The 21934-nt window shown below is 46.2% G+C and overlaps 3 protein-coding genes and 1 non-coding gene across 11 annotated transcripts; 2 read left to right on the top strand and 2 right to left on the bottom strand.

Annotated features, from left to right (window-relative positions):
- The first annotated feature begins 6642 nt into the window (after positions 1–6642).
- LOC100835777 lies at positions 6643–12210 on the top strand. Of its 2 annotated transcripts, none has more exons than XM_010239857.3 (5): positions 6643–7361; positions 7506–9733; positions 10806–11216; positions 11305–11537; positions 11660–12210. In XM_010239857.3, exons 1-5 carry the CDS (start codon positions 7168–7170, stop codon positions 11912–11914), a joined length of 3321 nt encoding a protein of 1106 aa, XP_010238159.1. In that variant the 5' UTR covers positions 6643–7167; the 3' UTR covers positions 11915–12210. The 2 variants fall into 2 exon arrangements, with proteins under 2 accessions (XP_010238159.1, XP_010238160.1); XM_010239858.3 differs by having other exon boundaries at positions 6645–7361; positions 7509–9733; positions 11660–12135.
- Positions 12211–14489: 2279 nt separating this feature from the next.
- On the bottom strand, positions 14490–14570 carry TRNAL-CAG. Its single transcript has one exon. It is a non-coding gene; the product is annotated as a tRNA-Leu (tRNA).
- A 115-nt stretch (positions 14571–14685) lies between these two features.
- LOC100824936 (pentatricopeptide repeat-containing protein At1g74600, chloroplastic) lies at positions 14686–19277 on the top strand. 7 transcript variants are annotated; one of them, XM_024462784.1, is made up of 5 exons: positions 14686–17384; positions 17885–17961; positions 18237–18343; positions 18464–18598; positions 18708–19277. In XM_024462784.1, exon 1 carries the CDS (start codon positions 14806–14808, stop codon positions 17233–17235), a length of 2430 nt encoding a protein of 809 aa, XP_024318552.1. In that variant the 5' UTR covers positions 14686–14805; the 3' UTR covers positions 17236–17384; positions 17885–17961; positions 18237–18343; positions 18464–18598; positions 18708–19277. The 7 variants fall into 7 exon arrangements, with proteins under 7 accessions (XP_024318552.1, XP_024318551.1, XP_024318555.1 ...); XM_024462783.1 differs by lacking the exon at positions 18237–18343; XM_024462787.1 differs by lacking the exons at positions 17885–17961; positions 18237–18343.
- On the bottom strand, positions 18464–20887 carry LOC100824629 (protein FEZ). Its single transcript, XM_014902391.2, is given in 4 exon segments — positions 18464–18489; positions 18492–19170; positions 19267–19568; positions 20449–20887. Coding segments are annotated over 4 exon segments (1188 nt in total). The 5' UTR covers positions 20630–20887.
- Positions 20888–21934: the final 1047 nt, after the last annotated feature.

Genomic DNA, 21934 nt, shown 5'->3' with positions numbered 1-21934 from the left:
CTTTGCTCGGGGGCTCTCCCAGCCGAGCGTTAGGTACGTGCACTATGCCTAAACTGGCACCAACGACAAAACAGCACCCAAAAGAAAATAAATTGCCGGATGGTTGGAGTGTTGGGGCTATCCACGGCGGCACCAACGGAAATATTTTAGTCGGGCTCCAGAATATCACATCGAGATGTTGTAATCGTTATGCGAATCATGGCCGAATTAAGTGGCCTCGAATCAATTTCTGGGGCCGGCGTGAATGGACAGGTCTCTGAATCTGTTGCTGTGATGCGAGTATTTGAATGACGAAGGAATGATTAATGGCTCCTAAAATCTCTTTCTTATTAGCGAAGGCTCCTAGAATCAGGTGGTAGTAACTGGTCGACCGTTTTTTAGCACCAGGGTTAGTAGGTAGGGAGTACATTGATGTGGAACAAATTCCATTAAATATTGCAAACTAAAATTGGAAGAAGAATGGTAGTGCAAGTATTCAATCGGAGACGGAGTATATGTCATATTTTGTCAGTACAACGTAAGGGAGGGTGTTGACTCGGCGTTCAGCTTTAGTTCGGCAAGGAAAAATGGTTCAATTGAATTTTATGCACAACGCCTAAAGTGTAAACAGATGAGATCCTTGAACGTTTACTTGGACAAAAACTGGACATTTTCTCACGTAACACCTTATTTCTCTATCTAGAACATCATGTTATCTACTCCCTCCGTCTCATATTAAGTGATAAATTTGTCTAAATATGGACGTATATATATATACTAAAATACATCTAGATACATGTAATAGAAAGTCACTTAATATGAGATGCAGGGAGTATTGTTTTTTTATTTTGGAGGAGATCATGTCATCAATTCTTAGTGGACTCCCGTGTGAATAATTGCAATATTTTTTAAAAAAATACTCATTGGTTTTATTTTTCTTCTTTGTCGACATGTGCAACTAATCAACACTCAAGAGATCATGGCATGTATTTTTTTAAGGAAATTGCACCGGAGTTCCGTTAACTTGGTAGGTGGGAACAGATTAGTCCATAAACTTGCAAATCGTGCACTTGGCGTCCTACTTGGTGGATAGAAACATTTTTGGTCCAAATCACACATTTTTAAGCTCAAATGTGCCACATGAAGGCTGACATGGCTATTAGGAAAGTTTCGAGGAAAATTTCTATAGCAAACTTGCATCTTCGGAATTTTCCAAATACCCCCCATTAGAGATTTCTCAATATTTCCCAAATCGCTAACCTCAAGCTTATGTACGTGAGTCCAAGAGTCCCGACCACACATGATTTTGCACAAAAGAAAATGGCAAGTTTATTCCCTGTCGACGTCATGGCTAACACACTAGTTAGGTATTTGGAAATAACAGGAAATTCCCATAGCTCGGATGGGGAAATAAAGAAAAAGAGGCCTAGCCCGTAAGAAAAAGGAGAGAAACTTTATGAGGTTATTTGGAAAAAATTTGAGCAACAAGCTTGGTAAAAAAATCTTTGAGTTTAATAATTGCCATGTCAGCTGCCACATGTCACATAAGAGGTATCAAACATGATTTCGACTGAAAATGTTCCCGTTTGCCAAGTTTAGGGGTGTCAAATGGACGATTTGCAAGTTTATGGACTATAGTGTTACACCTACCAAGTTAAGGGACCTTTGGTGCTATTTCCTCTCTCTCGCTTTTTAGTGGACTCCTATTTGAATTTTCCATGCAAGTCATTTTCTTTTACTCATTGATTTTGTTGTGTCTTCTTCGTTTCCATGTGCAGCTAATTAATATGTCCATGTCCTTTTCAGCGGTCCCTATCTAATCCCAAACGGAGAAAAAATGTCTTTTATCTCCATGGCACAGCAAAACCATCTCTTTTCTCCCACTGAACTGAAAGCGAGTTTCGACTGCTATTGCCAACATTTCAAGGGAATGAGATCCAAGAGCTAGCTAGCGCCAAGCCAAGAACAAAGGTAAATATTCATCGATCACAACTTTTCCACGCTCAGATACATATTCCTCCAAAGTATACCGACAAAGGGCAGTCCAGATCAAGAACCGTCGAGTCACTACTCACCAGAGCATGCAGAGTGCAACGCACACAAAGGCTTCGATAGTTTGATGGATCGATTCACCCCGCAACGATGGATGGCCTGTGAAACAAGTAAAGCGTTTTGTGTTGCTAATGGAACTGGCCAAATGAAACACCACGACACTTAAATTCCCCTAGATACTCGATCGACGTTCCAAACCATGCTTGCCTACCAAGAACACTTTGGCTTCTTACGGGCAAAAGATGGAAAAGTTGGAGCTGACTGGGAGACCACCTCCACTACGCTTCCTCTAGTCACTATCTGATCCCGAATGCATGGCTCGTCACCAGCTTGGGTTTAAGTGTTTAACCCAAACCCAAAGCAACCTCTGGTGAGAGGTGAGATTTTTCTTTCGCGCGCCCGCGGCCGGATGCGCCAAGAGCATCGTTTTCTCAACAGGGTATGCAGGGGCAAGTTGCTATGGACTAATCGGTGCGGGCAATATATTCCCATTTCGCTTGGAAACTTTAGGCGTAGCCTTGTGGGGGGAACTATTCTTTCGCTGTCATGAGTTCATGTCCTGGTTTCTTAAAGGGTATTTCGATCCCTAATGAGTTTTGGTGTTAATGACAACTTTATATGTGGACTAACCGTATGCTAAGTGTTTTCAGTAATTATATAGAATCAAGCAAAGCGGTTCATTTTCCTCAAAGAAAAGAAGCGTAGAAGGATTTACGGCTTTTTATTTACATTGAGTCGTAGGAAAATCTGTACTATAAAGAGCGAATCCATCTAGGAAGGCTTGGGTGAATCAATTTCATGTACACACAACCACCAAATTGCACCCACTAGATAGCCTCAATCCCACCGGTGAAGTTTAGCTAAAACCTATTCTTGAACCAAAGGGTTCTGCCTGTTTTTCCTATCCAGGGCGGCAGTACCGGTCATCCCAGGCCGGTAGTACCGCCCCGGTACTGCACCAGTGCTATGAGGTAGCAAAACGCTACTGACATATAGCGGCACTAGCACGGTACCGGTGCTGCACTACCGCTTGAACTAGCGGTAGTACCGCCCTGTGCAGAAATTGCTTATAACGGGCAGAAATCAGGGATCCCTATAAAAGGGGGTCTTCGTCCCCAACGGTTCGACTATCGATTCCTGCAAGCGTTCTTCACCTCCAAAGTTTCAAATCTCGAGATCTCTCTCCCTAGTACTTCCCCCCTAACTAATACTTTGAGGAAGGGTTGAGAATAGCTCGATTTAGGGTTTCACCAAATCAAAAGTTGATTCTCCTGGTTTTTCTTGGTGGATTTTGTTACTCTTGGGATTTTGGGATCCCTAGCTGGAAGGTGTCTCTTCAAGCACTCCAATCTTGTGAGGAGTTGTTTGAGGATTTGGGAAGGAGACTCCAAATTAGTTGTGGATTCATGCCTTTCTGCTTGTTTGTAAAGATTCGACATTCGCCTTCAAGGAAGTCATTAGTGAAAATCACTTCGCTTTTGTGGTGTTATGAGAGCTCATCCCACCTTTGTGGTGTGGTGAGTTGGAGAATAGAGCGAGTCTTCGTGCTCCTCCAAACGGAGACGTGCACCGATCCCAATAGGTGGAACTCCGGTGAAATATTCGTCTTCCCGTGTGGTATCATACTTGCCCTTTTACTTACTTGTTTTACTTCTTTGTCTATATTTTGTTTCGGCTAGTGCACTTCATACTAGGGTTACATTCAATTTAGAGAATCTAGAAAGTCCTAAAATTAAGTGTTTGTATCTTTTAAGAAAAGAAAAGGTTAAAATTTGTTAGTCTTTTATTCACCCCAACCATACCGATCTTTCAGTTTCCCCGAGACCCGAAGAGCCGCGTACATAGTACTGTAACAATTCAACGCATGAGTTTTCTCTCCTGCGACTAAAACTTTGATTAGCAGAATATATATAACATAATGGCGTCATCACCGGCCGGAGTCGTACTTGCGTCGTGCGCTCACATGTGGAAGCTGGAGTAGATCTAATATTCTGCAGATTACACATGAAGGAAGGAGTGTACGATTTCCCGGAGGAAATGGACAGGCAACGACTTTTCCCGCGTACCTCGCCCCCGTGTGGCAGCAAGCCGACGCGTGGACCACCCGCCGGGCTCGCGCTCGCGCTCGCGGGGTGGCCGTACTGCTGCCCCCGGCCTCTCCGATCTCCATGATTCGTCGAATTCGGCATCTGTCGGCCACAGGCCCACAGCCAGTCAGCCACCACGGCCTGATGCGGGCGCAGCCTGATCGGAGGAGACGCAAATTGTCGTCGCTCAACGGATGTATGTGTCTGTTTACCGGCTTTGGGCGTGCGCTAACCGCTGGGGGTGATGACATGATTTTCGCTGTGTTTGGCATCACGTGAGGATTTGCTTTTGGTCTTACGAGGTGTCACATCTCTTTCATGCGCGGCTGGTGGGACAAAGACGTGCCTACGATCTGCGTTTGTTTTGTGTGGCTAAGGTTCTTTTAGGTTTAATAAATTTGCGTGATTATGGTTGAAGATCCAGTGAGTTCAATTTCACCCAGATTTGGGTTGCTTTTAATCCCCACCAGCTCGTTTGGCAACCAAGAATTCATTTCATTTAATCAAAATGAAATGAAATCCAATTTTTGATAAGATTTCATTTGGTTGAATTTGAATTCCGGGTTGAAAAATCATGTTTGTCTACAACATGGAATTGAAGAGTGAGAGACAATTCTAGAGAATATGGCTTTTAGAGAGGAATTGAGGCTAGTTATAGCGTGATTCCATGGAATTTGAGATTGAATTCCTGTGGCTAATTCCGTGCCAACCAAAACAAGTTGTTTTTTGAAATTCAAAATGAATTATACAATTCTATGCCGAAATGATGGATGCCAAACGAGCTGTACATGATTTTTAAAAATTATGTTAAAAAATATTCATATTTTCAAGGGTAGAATTTACCTTTTACAATATTTAGTGAAATTTCTCCTTTTTATTCCCTTTATAGATTCCTAAACAATATATTGTATACGATGCTAAAATTTCATTGTATTCCATAAACACATATACATTTACAACGATCAAAGTGCATCGCATACGGGATCGAACACAACTAAAGTTATTTAAGATTAAGTACGCCTCGTGTCGACCGTCCCTATTTGATGGACATAGCTTGCGACATTAAGATTTAGTACTATTGAGTTTCATGCACCGAATCAGTTCACCAAAGAACTCAACCTGACAGAAAAAGAAGGGAATTCACTTTGTATGTCAACGCTCATCCTCACGCTTGGCTTTCTCAAGTCTAAATGTGAGCCGAAAATGACTCGCAATTTAATTGTGACAACCAGGTCTTAAACTCAAGACCTTTCAGATTAGATATCATATCGAGTTTCATGCATTTCAAACCAGTTTATCCAAAAGTTCAATATGATGAGGAAAAAATGGCAATTCACCTATAATTCAACATTTTTAGGTAAATACAATTAACTCTGAGTACAAAATCTATCATTAGCCATCTAATCGGTGTGAGAACGCATCATCTGGTATTATGCTGGTGATCGCAACTAAACGGCTCATCTCGGAGCTGATACCGTCTAACCATGTGAGCACGAAAATGATTTAGCACCTGCCATCATCTACTCTACTGGAGTCACCTTTCTTGGCGAACAATCCAATTAAAAGCTCTCAGGTGCGAATGCTTAAACGGAGATCTGAGTCACGTAATTGGCGGAGATATGCGTGCTAGATCCCGCCTGCGCATTGACTCGGATCGCCGGCCGGCTGGCTTTACGCCACGCTATATATATGCCTCCTCGATCGCATGGGTGAATTCCGTAGGCTTTTCCATATCCGCACGGATGCAGCACCATAGAGAAAGGATCGGATCCATCGGCCATGGCAGCGCACGCAATTTAGGCTCGCGCCATTATTACGAGACAGGAAATCAAATCAGACGTTCATAATGGATTGGAAGGTGCTCGTGCTGTGACCCTACTTGTCATATGACTCGGTTCAGCTGGAAATGGCAAGTGCGAGAGCGCGTGACACACGTCTGAAACCTAATCGAAAGCTCCTAAAAAGAACTCATTCAAACGCCAGGAACTCCTATCTTAGAACACAATTTTCCATCGAACATTTGTTGCTGGAAAGATGAAAGGCTCGAATAATTCAATTCCTTCCATACATTTGCACCCGAGTTGGATCCAGTTAAGACAAAATGCGTATGATCTTTCCGTCTAAAAAGAGTGTATAATCAACGGCTGCCAAATTTACAACCATACATGTCCCTATCCCGCCAGCCCTTTTGAAACCACTCGCTCGTGAAAAATTTGGTGCGGGAGCTCCGTCGGACCGAGTCGGTTTCTTCCCCGTGCGAAGCTAACCAAAAGCAGAATCTGTGTGGCACAAGGAAAGAACAGCACACCGCAAAGGAAAAAGGACATTTCAAAATCAGTAAAGAAGAAGAGGCAAGGGGAAAGAAAGGAAAACGCTGCACGGGGCGCAGGACGCGGCACCGGCCGGTCTTGTTTCACGCGGCCGTTCACGTTGTTATCTTGGGGGCTTTCGGCCGAGTCAGCCTCCATCCACACTAGCTTAAGCCTAAACCGACGCCAGCTGGTCGCGCGGCGAAGGAAGCGGACTGCCCACCCGCCGCCGAAATCCCCGATAAAAACTCGCCGGCCCGAACGCCGGCAGGGGGGCGTCAGATCAAAAAGCCCCGGACCCCAATCGAATAATCGATCCCGCGTTGATTTTGGGTGCGCAGGTGTCACGAGTCGAGTTTAGGTGCGACCTGATTGATCGGAGGAGGAGAGGACGCACCTGTTGTGTTGAGTGTGTGCTTGAAGGCGAGCCCGCCCAGGCCCGAGCCTGGCCCTGGCGTCGCGTCGCGGTCGCATCGTGGGCGTGGCTGCCGGGTCCGAATCAGTCGCACTCCGGCTCTCCTTCCTTCTCGTCTCTCTCCATCGATCGATAGATAGGCCGCTGCCGCGTTGTTTTCCTCGCCTTCCTTCCTGCCGCGCGCGACCATGGCGTACAAAGGACGACAGGATCGCTAGGCTGGGCTGTTGTTAGCTCTGCCGCTGCTATGTTGTTGGCTTGGAAGGCGGCCTAGCAGGTAGCAGCCACTTTGCCGGTTGGCGCCTGGTTGAATTTTGCGTCGTCCATGGATGTCGGGGAAGGAGCCCGCGCCGCCGCGGGTGGTGGCGGCTCCGGCGGGTTTATCCAATCCGTGGTGGGCTTCTCCTCCTCCTCCTCCTCCGCCACGCCCCTCTTCTTCTGGCTCCTCACCGTCGCGCTCGTCGCCGCCATCCATGTCGCCTCCGCCTACATGTCCTCTCCCTCCTCCTCCTCCTCAAGGTAAGCGCGACTACTGCCTCCCTGCTGCCAGAAGGGTTCGATTTCCCTTGGGTTTTCGAATCTGAATTTCTCTGATCGGCCCACTGCCGTGATTATGGCATGACTGATTGGTGGTGGTTTCCTTTTTTTTTACCTTCCTGTCAGCAGCGAGGACGCGGAGGCGGAGAAGAAGGCGAGCCGCGGAGGCTTCGCCGGCGAGGCAGAGGCGGACAGGAACGACGACAGGGTTCTGCAGATGATGCGCAGCTTCAGCTTCGTGCATGCGAGCGAGGAGGATTTCGTTGAGAGCATGGCCACGTACGACCGGGCTTTCGACGACTCAGCGCCCACGGCCACGGCCTCGCCGCCGCCGGCTCCGTCGAGCCTCAGTTTCAGCTTCCACCACCAGATACCGGAGATTCCGCGAGAGGCGGCGGTGGTCCAAGAGAAGGAACAGCACGAACGAGAGCAGGAGAAGGAATCGCCAATTCCATCTGGACCGCTGGCTTGTCGAGAAGAACACGAGGAGGAAGCAGAGGAAACAGAGGAAGTAGCGGAAGAAGAAGAAGAAGAGCCCAAGATCGTTCCAGCTACGCACAACTACCGGTTCCTGACGGAGCGAGACTTCCGCGGGTTCGTCAAGGAGCCGGAGGCCATGACGGTGCGCGTCCAGGAGTCCTTTCTGCCGCCGCCGCCGCCCGCGCAGCCTGAGGAGCGAAGGGTGGTCGACGTGGCCTCCCGCCGCAGCGGCGGCCTCGCCACGACGAACAACTTCCAGCCGGCGAACAAGCCCGGAGCGGCGTCACCGGGGAAGAAGACACAGTCGCGGAGGCGGAAGCCGGCGAGGACCCCGTCCAAGGGCAGCGGCGCCGCCGTGAGCGCGGCGAGGACGAGCTTCGCGTCCGAATTCTCCGGCTTCGGCGACTCCGACTCAGAGTCCAGCGCTAGCGACGGGTACTCGGTGAAGGAGCTCGTCGTCGACTCCGACAGCGACTGGTTCCTCTCGGAGAAGGACTTTCCCGCGGCGGCGCACGACGCCGCCAGCCTCCGGAGCTACAAGGCCAAGGTGCTCCAGGCCATGGAGTCCCTGCAGGAGGTTGACGCGCTGGAGCGGTCTTTCCGCCATTCCACGCCGACCACGGTGTCGCCGGGCTCGATCGGCCAGGCTTCTCCGGACAGCATCAAGTACCCTGAGGACATGTGGTCTCGGAGCCCTTCGCCGGATGCCGAGTACAAAGAGGATGACGAGAAGGGAACTGGAGAAGCCGAAGAGGCAGAGGGGAGCTGCATCGACATGAGTGATGATGATGACGAGCCCATGGCCGCAGCACCCGTGTACGACGCTGATTCCACTGCTGAGAACAGCTTGGAGCATTCGGAGAAGGAAACCATCACGATAAATGATCATTCAGACGAAGCTATTTCCGATGCTAAGAGCAGTCCAGGAGCAGCCACTGACAGAGAGCTGGCTGTTTCGGCGTATCAATCAGTTCATGATACTAAGAGCCCAGAGCCAGAGCCATCAGAGAGGGTACTTGTCGGTACGAGTGATAATTCGCCGGAGCTTGTCTCTGTTGATAGGGCAGAATCGGCCAGTACAAATGATCAACCAGATGCATCGGTTTCTGACGACAAGAGAAGCCCAGAGCATTCCGATCTAGAATTTGTCGGTACAGGTGACCAATCACATGAACTTGTTATAGCTGATGTTTGGAAAGAAATTGTAGGCAGAGAAGAACAAGCAGGTGAAGTTGCTTATGATGAAAAAAGAAGCCCTGAGCTTTCAGTGAAAGAACTTTCTGTCACAAATGATCATTCAAATGAACTCATGCCTGATGACAGGAAAGCAATTGTCGATATAAATGATCAGTCAGGTGCAGTGGTTTCTGATGATAACATAATCCCAGAGCATCCAGAGCAAGAGTTCGATACAAATGATCATCATCATGGGGTGATCCCTGAAGGCAAGAACATTTCAGAGCCAACAGAAGATAAACGTGCTAGTGCAGATGATCATCCGGGCAAAACCCCTCGACATGTCCATTTCTCAGTTCCCGAGAAGGCAAAAGCTTTGGAGGAGGAGGAAGAGGATCAGGAAGGCAAGTGGAAAGACTTGACAGAGGAGGAGGATGAGCTGGAGTCACTGTGGGAGCACCAGGACCTGATAGAGCAGCTTAAGCTGGAGCTGAAGAAGGTGCGGTCAGTTGGGCTGCCGACGATCCTGGAGGAAGCAGAGTCACCAAAAGCGCCAATGGAGGACCTTAAGCCATGGAGGATTGACGCCAAGTTCCTGCGTGACGACCCGATGGACGAGCTGAACAAGTTCTACAAGAGCTATAGGGAGAGGATGAGAAAGTTTGACATACTGTGCTATCAGAAGATGTATGCAATAGGTACGCCAAACTTAACTACACCCGTTTATTTTTGTCCTCTTTGATTCCAGTATATTTGTGGGCACTCAAGTACAATTGCATGGGTATTTCTTTTCTCGAGTACAATTGCACAGATATTCTATAAAAAGAAATTAGGGTAAGCTCCATTTCTTTGAACAGTTAGTATTTGATGATCCTTAATATTCAATTGGATTATTATAATCACACAGATGATGGGAAAGCACAGATATTTCACTGATGAGCAGTAAGGGGAATATAATGATGAATATTTTGTGCCAGAGAATCTTTTCAGAAAATCCAGAGTAATGTTAACATACCTAGAACTTTAAACTCGAACTAAAATTTCCAAATTAAATTAAAGGGATATTTCAATTTTTCAATACAAAATTACGTAAAATCGGAAATCTGGATATTTAATCATGATAATTTGGTACTTGTACCATGCTGCTTTTCTTGTGTTTATATAGCTAAAAAACCAGAGCACCCTTTGTTTTTGAAGAATTATATTTAGACACGAGATTATTAAAAAAAAAATCTACTTGTGAGCGTAAACTTTCCTTTTTAAGGGTGTTAGAATGTAATGCGGGGGATATCAACTTGGGACGGAGTTAATTGCATGGGATTACACAATGGGTAATCTGAAAACATTTCTTTCTTCTCCGGGAAGCGATGGTAACTGTTAACTGCAGGTCAAATATCATTTTAGGACAGAATTAATGAAATCCTTTCATGGCCCAGATCCAATATCACCCTTACCTTTAGAGAGGTAGCCTGGTTCACTTTAAAGGCAAAAATGTTCTGGAATTGGGTTCAATCTGGTCAGAATGAAGAACTGCATTTATTTGCGATATTGAAGGACTGCTCGAATGCTATTCACAATCCCTGCAACTTTTGTATCGATCAAGCATTGCATCTACCTTTTGTAAATCTGACTGACATAGCTTTGTTTTGCTTTCAACTAGCATATTTGTCCAACTCAGCATGCTCAAAGAAATGGATTTATTAGCTTTCCCCCACTTGTATAAAGACTCTTTAATCTCTAATATGGTGCTGTACTGAAATTTCACTGCAGATTTTCTCCAGCTCAGAGGGCCCCAACAAGCCACGAACTCTCTGAAAACCATGTCACCAACAGTGACATCCATCCTGTCACACAATTTCCGATCATCTCGACGGAGATCACCCGAGGACCCATCTGAGCGGTTTCTCAAGGAGCTCCGGTATGACTTGGAGACGGTCTACGTTGGCCAGACGTGCCTGTCATGGGAGTTCCTCAGGTGGCAGTACGAGCAAGCCCGTGATCTGCCGGAATCCGACTCTTACCACAGCCACCAGTACAACCAGGTGGCCGGAGAGTTCCAGCAGTTTCAGGTGGTGGTGCAGAGGTTCGTCGAGGACGAGTCCTTCAAGGGCCCAAGGCTGCCAAACTACATCAACAATCGATGCGTCCTTCGGAACCTCTTGCAAGTACCTGTGATAAAAGGTTAGCGCCAGGATTCAGAAATTTGACAGTCAACTGGGCCTTGTGGCCTGAAATGATCGGTTGTAGTAATGTTAACTCTGGGTTGCAGAGGACAGTTTAAAGGACAGGATGGAGGACCAGCGCAAAGGGAACTACGTCATTACGAGCGAGGAGCTGGAGGACGTTATGGAGGAGTCAATGCACATTTTGTGGGAGTTCATCAAGGTTGACAAATCAGAGACGCCGTCGTCGGTCCTGAAGGGCTTGTCGAACGCCCACGTCGAGCTCCAGGACCCCTTGGACCATGATCTTATGATGCACATCCATGCCACATTACAGAAGGTAAGTTTACCTTTTACACAATAAAATAGTATGCGTCCGGCAAAGGATATGATTTGCTATAGTACCGGCAAAGTACTAGTTACATAAACCATGGAAACTCAGCTCTGAAACTGCCGGTGCAGAAAGAGAAGAGGCTGAAGGATCTCTTGAGGACGGGGAACTGCATCGTAAAGAAGTTCAAGAAGCCCAAGGAGGACAGATCGAACCAGAACCTCTTCTTCTCGCAGGTCGACATGCGGCTGGTGGCGCGGGTGCTGAGGATGCCGAGGATCACCAGCGAGCAACTGCAGTGGTGCAAGGCGAAGCTGGACAAGATCATACTGGTAGAAAATAGGAGGATCCACAGGGAAGCTTCATTTTTGTTGTTCCCCTGCTGAGAGTACATATTATCTCTCTCTCTCTCTGATTTTGTTTCTTTTCTCTTCATAAAAAGCAATCATCACCATGTAATCCACGGCTTGTAGGTATTTTTCCCAACCCCTTAGTAATCCAGTTTCTTTACAGTTTACACTCTACAAAGGTCGGTAACTACAAATGTAACTTGATAAACATGGCATGAATCACAGATCCCATGTCATATATATAGTCAATTCTACTAGCAGCCACTGGCTTTTAACTAGGGAATAAAGACACGTCTACCAGAATGTGCGCAGGTTGCCACTTCTGAAACCAACTGTTCTTTGCTTGTGTCGCCACCAGACTGACATGCTTGCCAGTTCGATATAGCATGACTGCTGAGGGCGCAGGTAGTACAGTTTCATACTCCATTAAGGGACGAAGCAACAACAAGGTGTGTGTGCAACAAGCATGCAAGAGGCACCGGCAGCTTTGGCTGGATTGTACTGCTGGGATGGGAACCACAGATATTAATCACGCTGTCAGCTGTGGGTCTCTGGCTACTTCTGGGTGAGCAGTTCTCGTGCCCTTTTGTTTGCCACATGAGGTATCTAATGGCGGCATCACTGACCCTAACAACCCAAGTACCAACTGCAAGCACGGCATGCATGCTGCAACCAGAAAACAGAGGATCTCATAACTCACCAGTTGCCCCGGATCGATGAGATGCGTCTGCTGGCTGCTGCTGACTAGATCACGGGACCAGTGGTCTCCTCCTCCTACTACTAGCAGTAGTTGCTGTGTTTTGTATTGCCATGGATTGCTTTTTCTATCAAAGTTTGAGGATTTTTTATTTTTGACGAATCTTGTCAGAGGGCGGGGAGCTCCCGCAATTCATTTAAGAATAATAGATTGGCCCGATTTATGAGGAAAATTAGGCCGAAAATCATACAAAAAAGGCTCAACCTGCCTAGCTCAACTAGACCCAGAGTCCGACACACCCACAACACACACCCACAACACAAAACTGTCCGTCGCCCACACAACACAAGAACAGTAAAGGTCGTGCAACAAACACACCTCCCAAATGCGCCCTGCACAAACCACCATCACCCCCTTCCAGGGCCGCCGCCCTGACATCCACCGCTCGCACAGGAGCTGCAACGCCGCACGAGAGGGGCTCTCCGTAGCCCTAGCTGCGCAAAATCAACCGCTCACAGACCTTGGCTGCCGCACCAAACTCGGGGCCGCCACCCCGACATCCAAGACAACCGATCCCCAATGAGATCGCGTTGACCGGGCCGACAATCTCACTGCCCCAACAGCACAAGATCCACACCCTCGCCGTGACAAACCGCAACCCCACACCATAGAGCTGCAGAAGCAACGGTTTCCGGAGCCGCCGCCCCGACGTACACTGTAACCAAACCCGACGCCGCTGCCCCGGCGTCCACCATCCATAATGACCAAGAAAAACCACATAGCATCCTGAAGCTCGTACGTGTCAACGATCTTGGCCTCCAAGACCTCCAAGGAGGAAGCGACGTAACCGCCGCCATCGCCCGCTCCGGACAAACCGGAGCTTGGGTTTTCACTCGGAAAGCCAAGCACCCGCTTTTGGAAGGGGCGAAATTTATGACGACGCCTCCAAGGAGGGATCCGACGCCAAAGAGTGCCGCCGCCGTCGACTCCGAGCACAACAGAGCAAGGCTTTCGCCTAGCAGGCCCATCCACCAAAAGGAACAGCCAAGTAGGCTGCTGCCGACCAGGGCACAAGACCCAGCACGCCACACAAAAGTTGCATTTGTCATCACCACCAACTCACCACCATGCCCAGCAACCACCGCAGCACCCCAGCCGCGATGCAAGCTAGGCCCGGCGCCGTGAACGGCCGCCGGGTTCCCCGTCGCAATGCCGCTGCGCCGCCCTCCCAAATCTACGGCACACCGCCACCACCGTAGATCAGCAGCTGGGGCTCCACCGGGACCAGAGTCCCCGTCGACCCACCACCTCGAGCTCCTTGCGCCGCAGCAGCTCACCGAGGTGCCGCCACCGTCAGATCCGAGCGCAGACTCAAGACCGACGGGCGCCTGGCCACGGCGCCGCTCCCCGCACAAAACCTCGCCGAGAGCCCAAGCCAAACGCCGCCTCTCGCCCCGGGGCCGTCGCCCTGGCTTCCCCGCGCCGGTGAGCCCACCGTCGTCGTCTTAGTCAAGCCCGATGGGCACCGACGCCACACGCAGAGAGGAAGAGGTGCCCCCCGCCCCTTTTGGCAGCGGAGGCCCGCTGCCACCGCGGCTCCGAGGCCAGCGGCAGCGGCGGCGGAAGGGAGCAAGGGGGAGAACGGGGGGCGGCGCTAGGGTTTTCTCCCGGTGCCGCCTGGGAGCAGTACGGGGAGTCGGGGATCTGTTTGAGAATTTTATGGTACCTTTAATTCCTTATAAAGGCAAGCTTATGCAGTTTGTCTAGCGTGGGATAAGTTTGATAAAGAAAAGAAAGTCTAGTTCGATGAAAGGATACGTTGTTCGAAGAAGTAAAAAAGACAGCCTTATGCAGACAAAAATTAGCTCGGGAAAACAAAATGACTGAACGACAACAAATTCGGGGAAAAATTTATGTCAAGAGTGGGATTTGAACCCACGCCCTTTCGGACCAGTACCTGAAACTGGCGCCTTAGACCAACTCGGCCATCTTGACTTCATGATCGTTGATGGAACAAAATGTTACTTAATCCTTTTGTAAAGATTGGCGTGGCTTTGAGATTCTTTGTTAAGGTCCTGACTCCTGAGTGACCCTAACCCCTTGTCCCAAAGGGTAATGGACCCCCTGCCATTTTGTAAAGAAAGTTCGCCGGCGATGCCGCGCGCTTAAATTCGTCCTCCCTGCAGTTCCATCCCCACGCCATCTCTCCATCCTTGCATCGCGCCGTCTCATGCCTCCACGCCTTCCGTCCCCCGCCGCCATTACCACCGCCCTTTCCGTCCACCTACGCAGGCTCTCAGCCTGTACTGCCTCTGCCGCGCAAGCCGACGCCCACCACCTGCTCGACGAAGTGCGGCACCCGGACCATCTCAGGCGACTCCCGTCCGCGCTCGCAAGTTTCGTCCTCTCGCGCGCTGTGGGGAACACGCCCAGCCATTTGGACTTTGGGAAAGCGCTTGCGGCTTGCGTCGGCCCTGGGCACGTTGCGTTCGCTGAGCAGGTTTACTGCGTCGCCTGGAAGGACGGGCTCACGGGCGACGCCTATGTATGCAGCGGGATGATCGACCTGCTAGCCAAGAGCGGTCGCTTCGAGGACGCGCTCAAGGCGTTCGAGGATGGCGACCGGGGGAGTGCTGTTTGCTGGAACACTGTTATCTCCGGGGCGGTGCGGAACGACCAAGACAGGCTTGCCATTGATATGTTCAGTGATATGGTACGGGGCTCCTGTGAACCGAACTCGTTCACTTACTCTGGGGTTCTTAGTGCCTGTGCAATGGGTGCTGAGCTGTGTGTCGGGAGGGCGGTGCATGGCTTGGTGCTTCGGCGTGATCCTGAGTATGATGTGTTTGTTGGAACGTCTATTGTTAATATGTATGCAAAATCGGGTGATATGATTGCTGCCATGAGGGAGTTTTGGAGGATGCCAATCCGAAATGTGGTTTCCTGGACCACCGCGATAGCTGGTTTCGTGCAGGAGGAGGAACCAGTAAGTGCTGTTCGGCTGCTCAGGGAAATGGTGCGGAGCGGCGTATCAATGAATAAATACACAGCCACTAGCATCTTGCTCGCGTGCTCCCAGATGTATATGATACGAGAGGTTAGCCAGATGCATGGCATGATCATGAAGAAGGAGCTGTACTTGGATCACGCTGTCAAGGAGGCTCTTATCTGCACGTATGCTAACATTGGGGCTATTGAGTTGTCTGAGACAGCGTTTGAAGAAGTTGGCACAGTAAGCAGCACACGTATCTGGTCGACTTTCATATCTGGGGTTAGTAGCCACAGCTTACCGAGATCACTTCAGCTGTTAATGAGGATGTTTCGTCAGGGCCTAAGACCAAATGACAGATGCTATGCTTCTGTTTTCAGTTCCATGGACTCAATTGAGTTTGGCAGACAACTGCATTCGTTGGTTATAAAAGATGGGTTTGTTCATGATGTTCTTGTGGGCAGTGCACTCTCCACCATGTACTCTAGAGGTGATGATTTGGAAGACAGCTACAGGGTCTTCAAAGAGATGCAGGAAAGGGATGAAGTCTCATGGACAGCAATGGTTGCTGGTTTTGCATCGCATGGTCATTCTGTTGAGGCATTCCGATTGTTTAGGATTATGATTCTTGATGGTTTTAAGCCTGACTATGTGACGCTATCTGCCATTCTTTCAGCTTGTGACAAACCAGAATGCTTGCTTAAAGGGAAGACAATTCATGGACACATTCTTCGTGTCCATGGAGAAATCACATCCATTAGCCATTGTTTGGTTTCCATGTATTCCAAATGTCAAGAAGCACAAACAGCCAGAAGAATTTTTGATGCAACTCCATGCAAAGATCAGGTCATGTTCTCTTCAATGATATCTGGATACTCTACAAATGGTTGCAGTGCTGAGGCAATGTCACTATTTCAGCTCATGCTGTCAACTGGTTTTCAGATAGATAGGTTTATATGTTCGTCTATTCTTAGCCTATGTGCTGACATAGCAAGACCGCTCTATGGTAAATTATTGCATGGGCATGCAATTAAAGCAGGCATACTCTCCGATCTATCAGTAAGCAGTTCACTCGTGAAGTTGTACTCCAAAAGTGGCAACCTGAATGATTCTCGTAAAGTTTTTGATGAAATTACTTCCCCAGATTTAGTTACATGGACAGCTATAATTGATGGATACGCTCAACATGGAAGTGGTCGGGATGCTTTGGAGATGTTCGATTTGATGATTACGCTTGGAGTAAAACCAGATACTGTTGTATTAGTGAGTGTTTTATCTGCTTGCAGTCGCAATGGTTTGGTTGAAGAAGGCGTTAACTATTTTGAATCTATGAGAACAATTTATGGGGTTGAGCCAATGTTACATCACTACTGTTGTATGGTTGATTTACTTGGTCGATCTGGGAGGCTTCAAGATGCAAAGAGTTTTATTGAGAGTATGCCTATGAAGGCTGACTTGATGGTATGGAGCACACTCTTTGCTGCTTGCAGAGTTCATAATGATGCTGTACTTGGAGGATTCGTAGAAAATAAGATTCGTGAAGATGGTTACGATTCAGGCTCTTTTGCAACTCTGTCGAACATTCTTGCAAATTCTGGAGACTGGGAGGAAGTAGCGAGAGTCAGAAAATCAATGGATGTCAAGAAAGAGCCTGGATGGAGTATGGTGTAATAATTGAATTGACTGAAGGGATACAGAAATACGGCACAGTAGATAGGAACATGTGTTTCATGAGGTGTTCTGGGCTGCTTGCATGAGATCAACTATAGAGATCATAGTACATCGGCTGAAGATTTATTCTGACCAAGACATATTGCAGAGTATGTTAATGCTGTAAACTTTGTGTCTCTGCAAGATTTCTTAATTGAATTTAGATGATGACATTATCTTAAGGAAATTGGAAAAGAGACCAGTTTGTTATATATGTAAGCAATGAACTATGGCACCATTGGTATATTAGATTAATTTGCTGGAGTATTTCAAAGTTTTTTTTCCAAATGTCAAAATTTCGGGAAAAAATAAACATATAATGATGTAAACGTCCGAGTACTTTGTGTGTTTTTAAAATTTCATGGAGAAAATATTGATTTTGGTTCCTGTGTAAAAACAATTTAGTGGCTACTCTTTTACTTTTTAAACGCACTGTTTTTTTTTTTGCTCAGGGCACAAAAATGTTCTTTTTTCAATGAAAATTTACAAGCACAAAGAAGACATGAACTTTTATATACGTAAATGTTTTCGGATTTTTGAGCCACTTTAGTATTTTTACTCTGTTTACTGTACTTTGTAGTCACATTGGCAGTTGTTCTAAATCTTGTAGGTATTTGATCAGAGATGCTTGTTCCTGATCATGCAGAAGACTGGATAGTTAGTTATCTAAGCTCTAAAGTTTCCATGGTAACAGAACCGAGTCAGACTTCCTTGCTGTACTCTTTTCTCAAACATGCATCTAAATGCGCGTCATTTCGCGTACAAAGAAACAAACTGAAGAAGAAAAAAACGAAACGAAGTGAAAAAATCAACTGAAAGAACCAAAACCACTAGAGAAACAAAAAAGACAACAACTGTACAGGCCTAGAGCTACTGCTACACCGATGGGTCTGGGGGCGTCTCCTTGCTGTACTTAATTTGTTATCCGTTTTATGATGAAATTTGCATATTTTTACATGTAGGGCACACCTCTAGTTATCAGGGAAAATATAGGTATTCATGATGATGAAGAACTCAAATACATACGACCAGGCTATTCTTCTCGCTGTTAGCTTATCTGTAAACATAGGTACAGTTCATAAGATGCAGACCTAACTGAAAATGTACAATGGCTGATCTTTGCTGATAGATGAAAATAGCTGTTGGTGTTATATTTTCCAACTATGTATAATATTTTTCGGTAGAGCAGCTATTGGACATCTCTGGGGGAGGTTCGGGGCAAGTGAGAGATTCGCAGCGAATGCTACATGCCCAATCATCTGAAGAATCTTCCCCCAAATCAAATGGAAATTTTATTTTTCGTGAAACTCCACACTGATTGCCAGTAATGTATCCATTCTCAGCTTTTCTTGTATATGGATCTTCATCGCTATTTCCAATTCCTTTGTCTGTGTCCATAACCCAATCAACTGCATATCCATTGCACTCTTCAGGCTGTTCAAGCTCGGTGTTTGGCGAGGCTTCATGTATGCTATTGATTATTCCAGGGGCTATGCTGAGAACCACGGATGTGGCATCCGATGACTTCTGCAGGGTCTGTGTTTCAAATGGCATGATGATCGGACCGCTATGGATGTCTTTGTCTGATAGATGAGTTAAAGATGGACTAAGGTTGAAGTTTATTACTTTACATGAAGACCCATTTTCTGAACTGTTGAGCTTCTGCAGTTGTCGTCCCTGAAAGGACTGTTGGCTATTGAACCGATTCGCAGGTAGTGCAAGTTCTGCTGAGCGAGAGGAGCCTTCCAAAGCAAAATGCGAAGCTTGTATGGACTGCAAAGCAGATAACAGGTCTGGCTCTGTCATGGCAGTTGATTGGGGACCCCAGGAGTGAGATAACGCTCTTTGTGCCATCGAACTAGGCTTTTTAAATATCCTACAAATAGCCCATGCATCCTGTTTGATAAAGAAAAATCATCAGAAGATATATCATATATCTAATATTCTAAGAATTTTAGTGCTATAAGTAAATACTATGAATAAAGGCCTTACATTAGCTGGAATGTTTTTGTCTATTGGTATTTTAGGAAGTGATGGATCAGTTAGTGAAGGAAGCCTGAACTCATGCATCATCCAATCTGTCTTGATCCCTTTAGCCGCTCTCCCTTTATAGAAGACAAGGGACTTCTTCAGGCCTATGCACTTGGTTCCCTCAGAAGAGTAAATGGGCCTATCTGTTCCTGTTGCTTTCCAGAATCCAGCTCCTGTGACTCTATTTGGTCTAGCACTATTCCGATACTTCCGGTCCCTTGGGCAGTAGAAATACCATTCTTTCTCGCCAGAACTTGCAAGCTCTATCCATGAGCAAGATAATAAACTTAAAGATTACAGAGAGTAAAGGTGAATAATACAAGACAATGAAGTAATGTTGCAGATAAGGATGATAACTAGGTGGCGTTTTCTTTTCTGACGAGAAGGTGCCACTTAACGAGGTCTCATATGAATATAGGTGCTCTAAGTTAGTATGTTTTGTGTCACTTTTGCTATTATCTATGATTGCTACTGTATTTCGAACACTTTCCACGTATGCATCATCCATGCTTACAATCTTCCATCTCTCTCTTTCTTTTTAACGAAACAACACAGCGTGTTATTATAAAAAGAAAGAACGAAAAAAGAAGATACTAGAGGGGGGTGAGGGGAGCCCTAAGATCAATCTGACCAATCTTGGATCTCTTATTTGTGGTAATGGTGTAGAAGTTGTCATCTTTCATCTGAGTTCAATCTGACCTTTTGGTGTATCCATTGCTGGAAATATTGCTATAAGATCAACTTTTTCCAGAGTAAAACTTTGTACTCGAGTGGATGCAAAGGAGATAGTTCTTCTTATGTTGTTTTTTTATATATCGCATATAGGATAACTATGAAAACTGTATCTTTTGCTGTAGTTTCTCAAAGTAAGCAGTTCCTGTCACTAAAAGCTGTGCAAAAAATTACTTCAGATTACATAGTGGATGATGACACGAGTACTATGGCTTGATCTTTCCCCATGCATTATTTGGTTGAATTAAGATACTGACTGTTTAATACTTTCTAAATTCTAATTTTATCCTGGGGCATACTATCTGGCATCTGCATAATAGATAGGGAAACAAACCTTTGCAATATTAAAGTTCCTTATTCTCCACCCACTAGCAAATAAGAACGGGAAGTACAGAGAGCATAGCAGCTTACTTGGGAGATCCCATGGGTCATACTTGTAGATGTCCAGTTGCCTGATGAGCTCAATGGAAAGGGGTTTCTGCTGAATCTTTCTCTTGAGATAAAAACCCACCAGCTCTTCATCTGTGGGATGGAACCGGAACCCAGGCAGAAGTACCTCCTCTGACTTGTCCATATCACATCTCTCATCCATGATCCAGAACGGTGAATGCTGATACAGGTTACACTGCTCTTGTACTACCTATTTGGATGTAGTGAATGGTTTTAGGATATCAAAGTTGCCTAGGCGAAGACAACCTCGCGAAGCTGCCTCTGTAATACAGTGCAGGACTTATCAACAATTGACATTCTACCATCATTTATATCCTTTGTCTGTGGCTTTGTGCTTGTGCACAGATGACAAAACCTTTATAACTCACAATTGTCTAAGACGGTGCAGGAACTTATCAACCAAGAGAAAAATACAGTCGACGGCCTGATGGAACTAAATGTAACCAATGGGAAACAAGGAAGGCATCAAGTGTAACTTGACGGCAGGAGGTGAGAAACTAGTGCTTAAATAACTACTTTTAAGGTGTGCTGTTTTCAGAAACTTCGTACGTAGGCTTCTATTGTATGCTGTATCCTGGGTTGTAAATGATAGTCAGGAAGGGGAGGCCAACATATGCTTGTGAACGAAATTACAGCTGCTTAAACATGACTAGACGAGGACCTGCTTGCAATAAAGTAATATTTTATTCCTTCTCCTTTTGAACCTATTTGACATATTTAATCAGGGATTAGTACCAAGCTCTGCAACATGTGGGGATTATCAGTCTCTTTCGGCTCACACCTTGAATTATGATCTATTCTTATTTCTTTATTTTCGTGGGCTTTTTTAATTTCCAGTGGCACCCTTTTTGGTTTGCCTTCCAAGCTTAGTTTTGTTTCTTTTCTTGGTTTCAGTTTTGGTTCGCCTCTGTAATTTTTGCATCTTCCCAGTGCTCTCCTTATAATACAAAAATGTCACGCATTTTGATGCTTGTTTGAGAAAAAGAATTAACAGTTAAGACCTAGGACTCCGTAAACTCCTTCAACAGTGTTCTTACAACAGTAGTCTTATATATGCAAGTTTCATAGAAATGATGTGCAGTTTGAACAGTTTCTTTAGTATGTGCCTTGGATGCAAAACACTCCCAAAATATTCAATGATTTATGTGCAAGAATATTCTTACTATGCCAATTTTCTGCAAGGATATCAAGACATATTATTCCATTATCTGGTTTAGAAATCCGTTACTCATATAAAAAATTATTATTTACTGTACATAATTGTCAGTACATATATGCTTCTAGATTGCATTACTGATCTGATTTGCATAGAAATTATTTTCCTGTTTATGGAATCCTTCTTCCCTCGATCTAAATATTAGTTTGTTCTTACCATGGCAGTTCCATTTTGTACGTAGAGAAGCAGCGAGTACCTTATTTGGATTCCGTTAACATCATTGAAGGGAAT

This window comes from Brachypodium distachyon, chromosome 4 (genome assembly GCF_000005505.3).
Source record: "Brachypodium distachyon strain Bd21 chromosome 4, Brachypodium_distachyon_v3.0, whole genome shotgun sequence".
NCBI classification, from domain to species: domain Eukaryota; kingdom Viridiplantae; phylum Streptophyta; class Magnoliopsida; order Poales; family Poaceae; genus Brachypodium; species Brachypodium distachyon.
The sequence above is the reverse complement of the archived record's forward strand: the minus strand, read 5'-3'. Positions and strand labels throughout refer to the sequence as shown.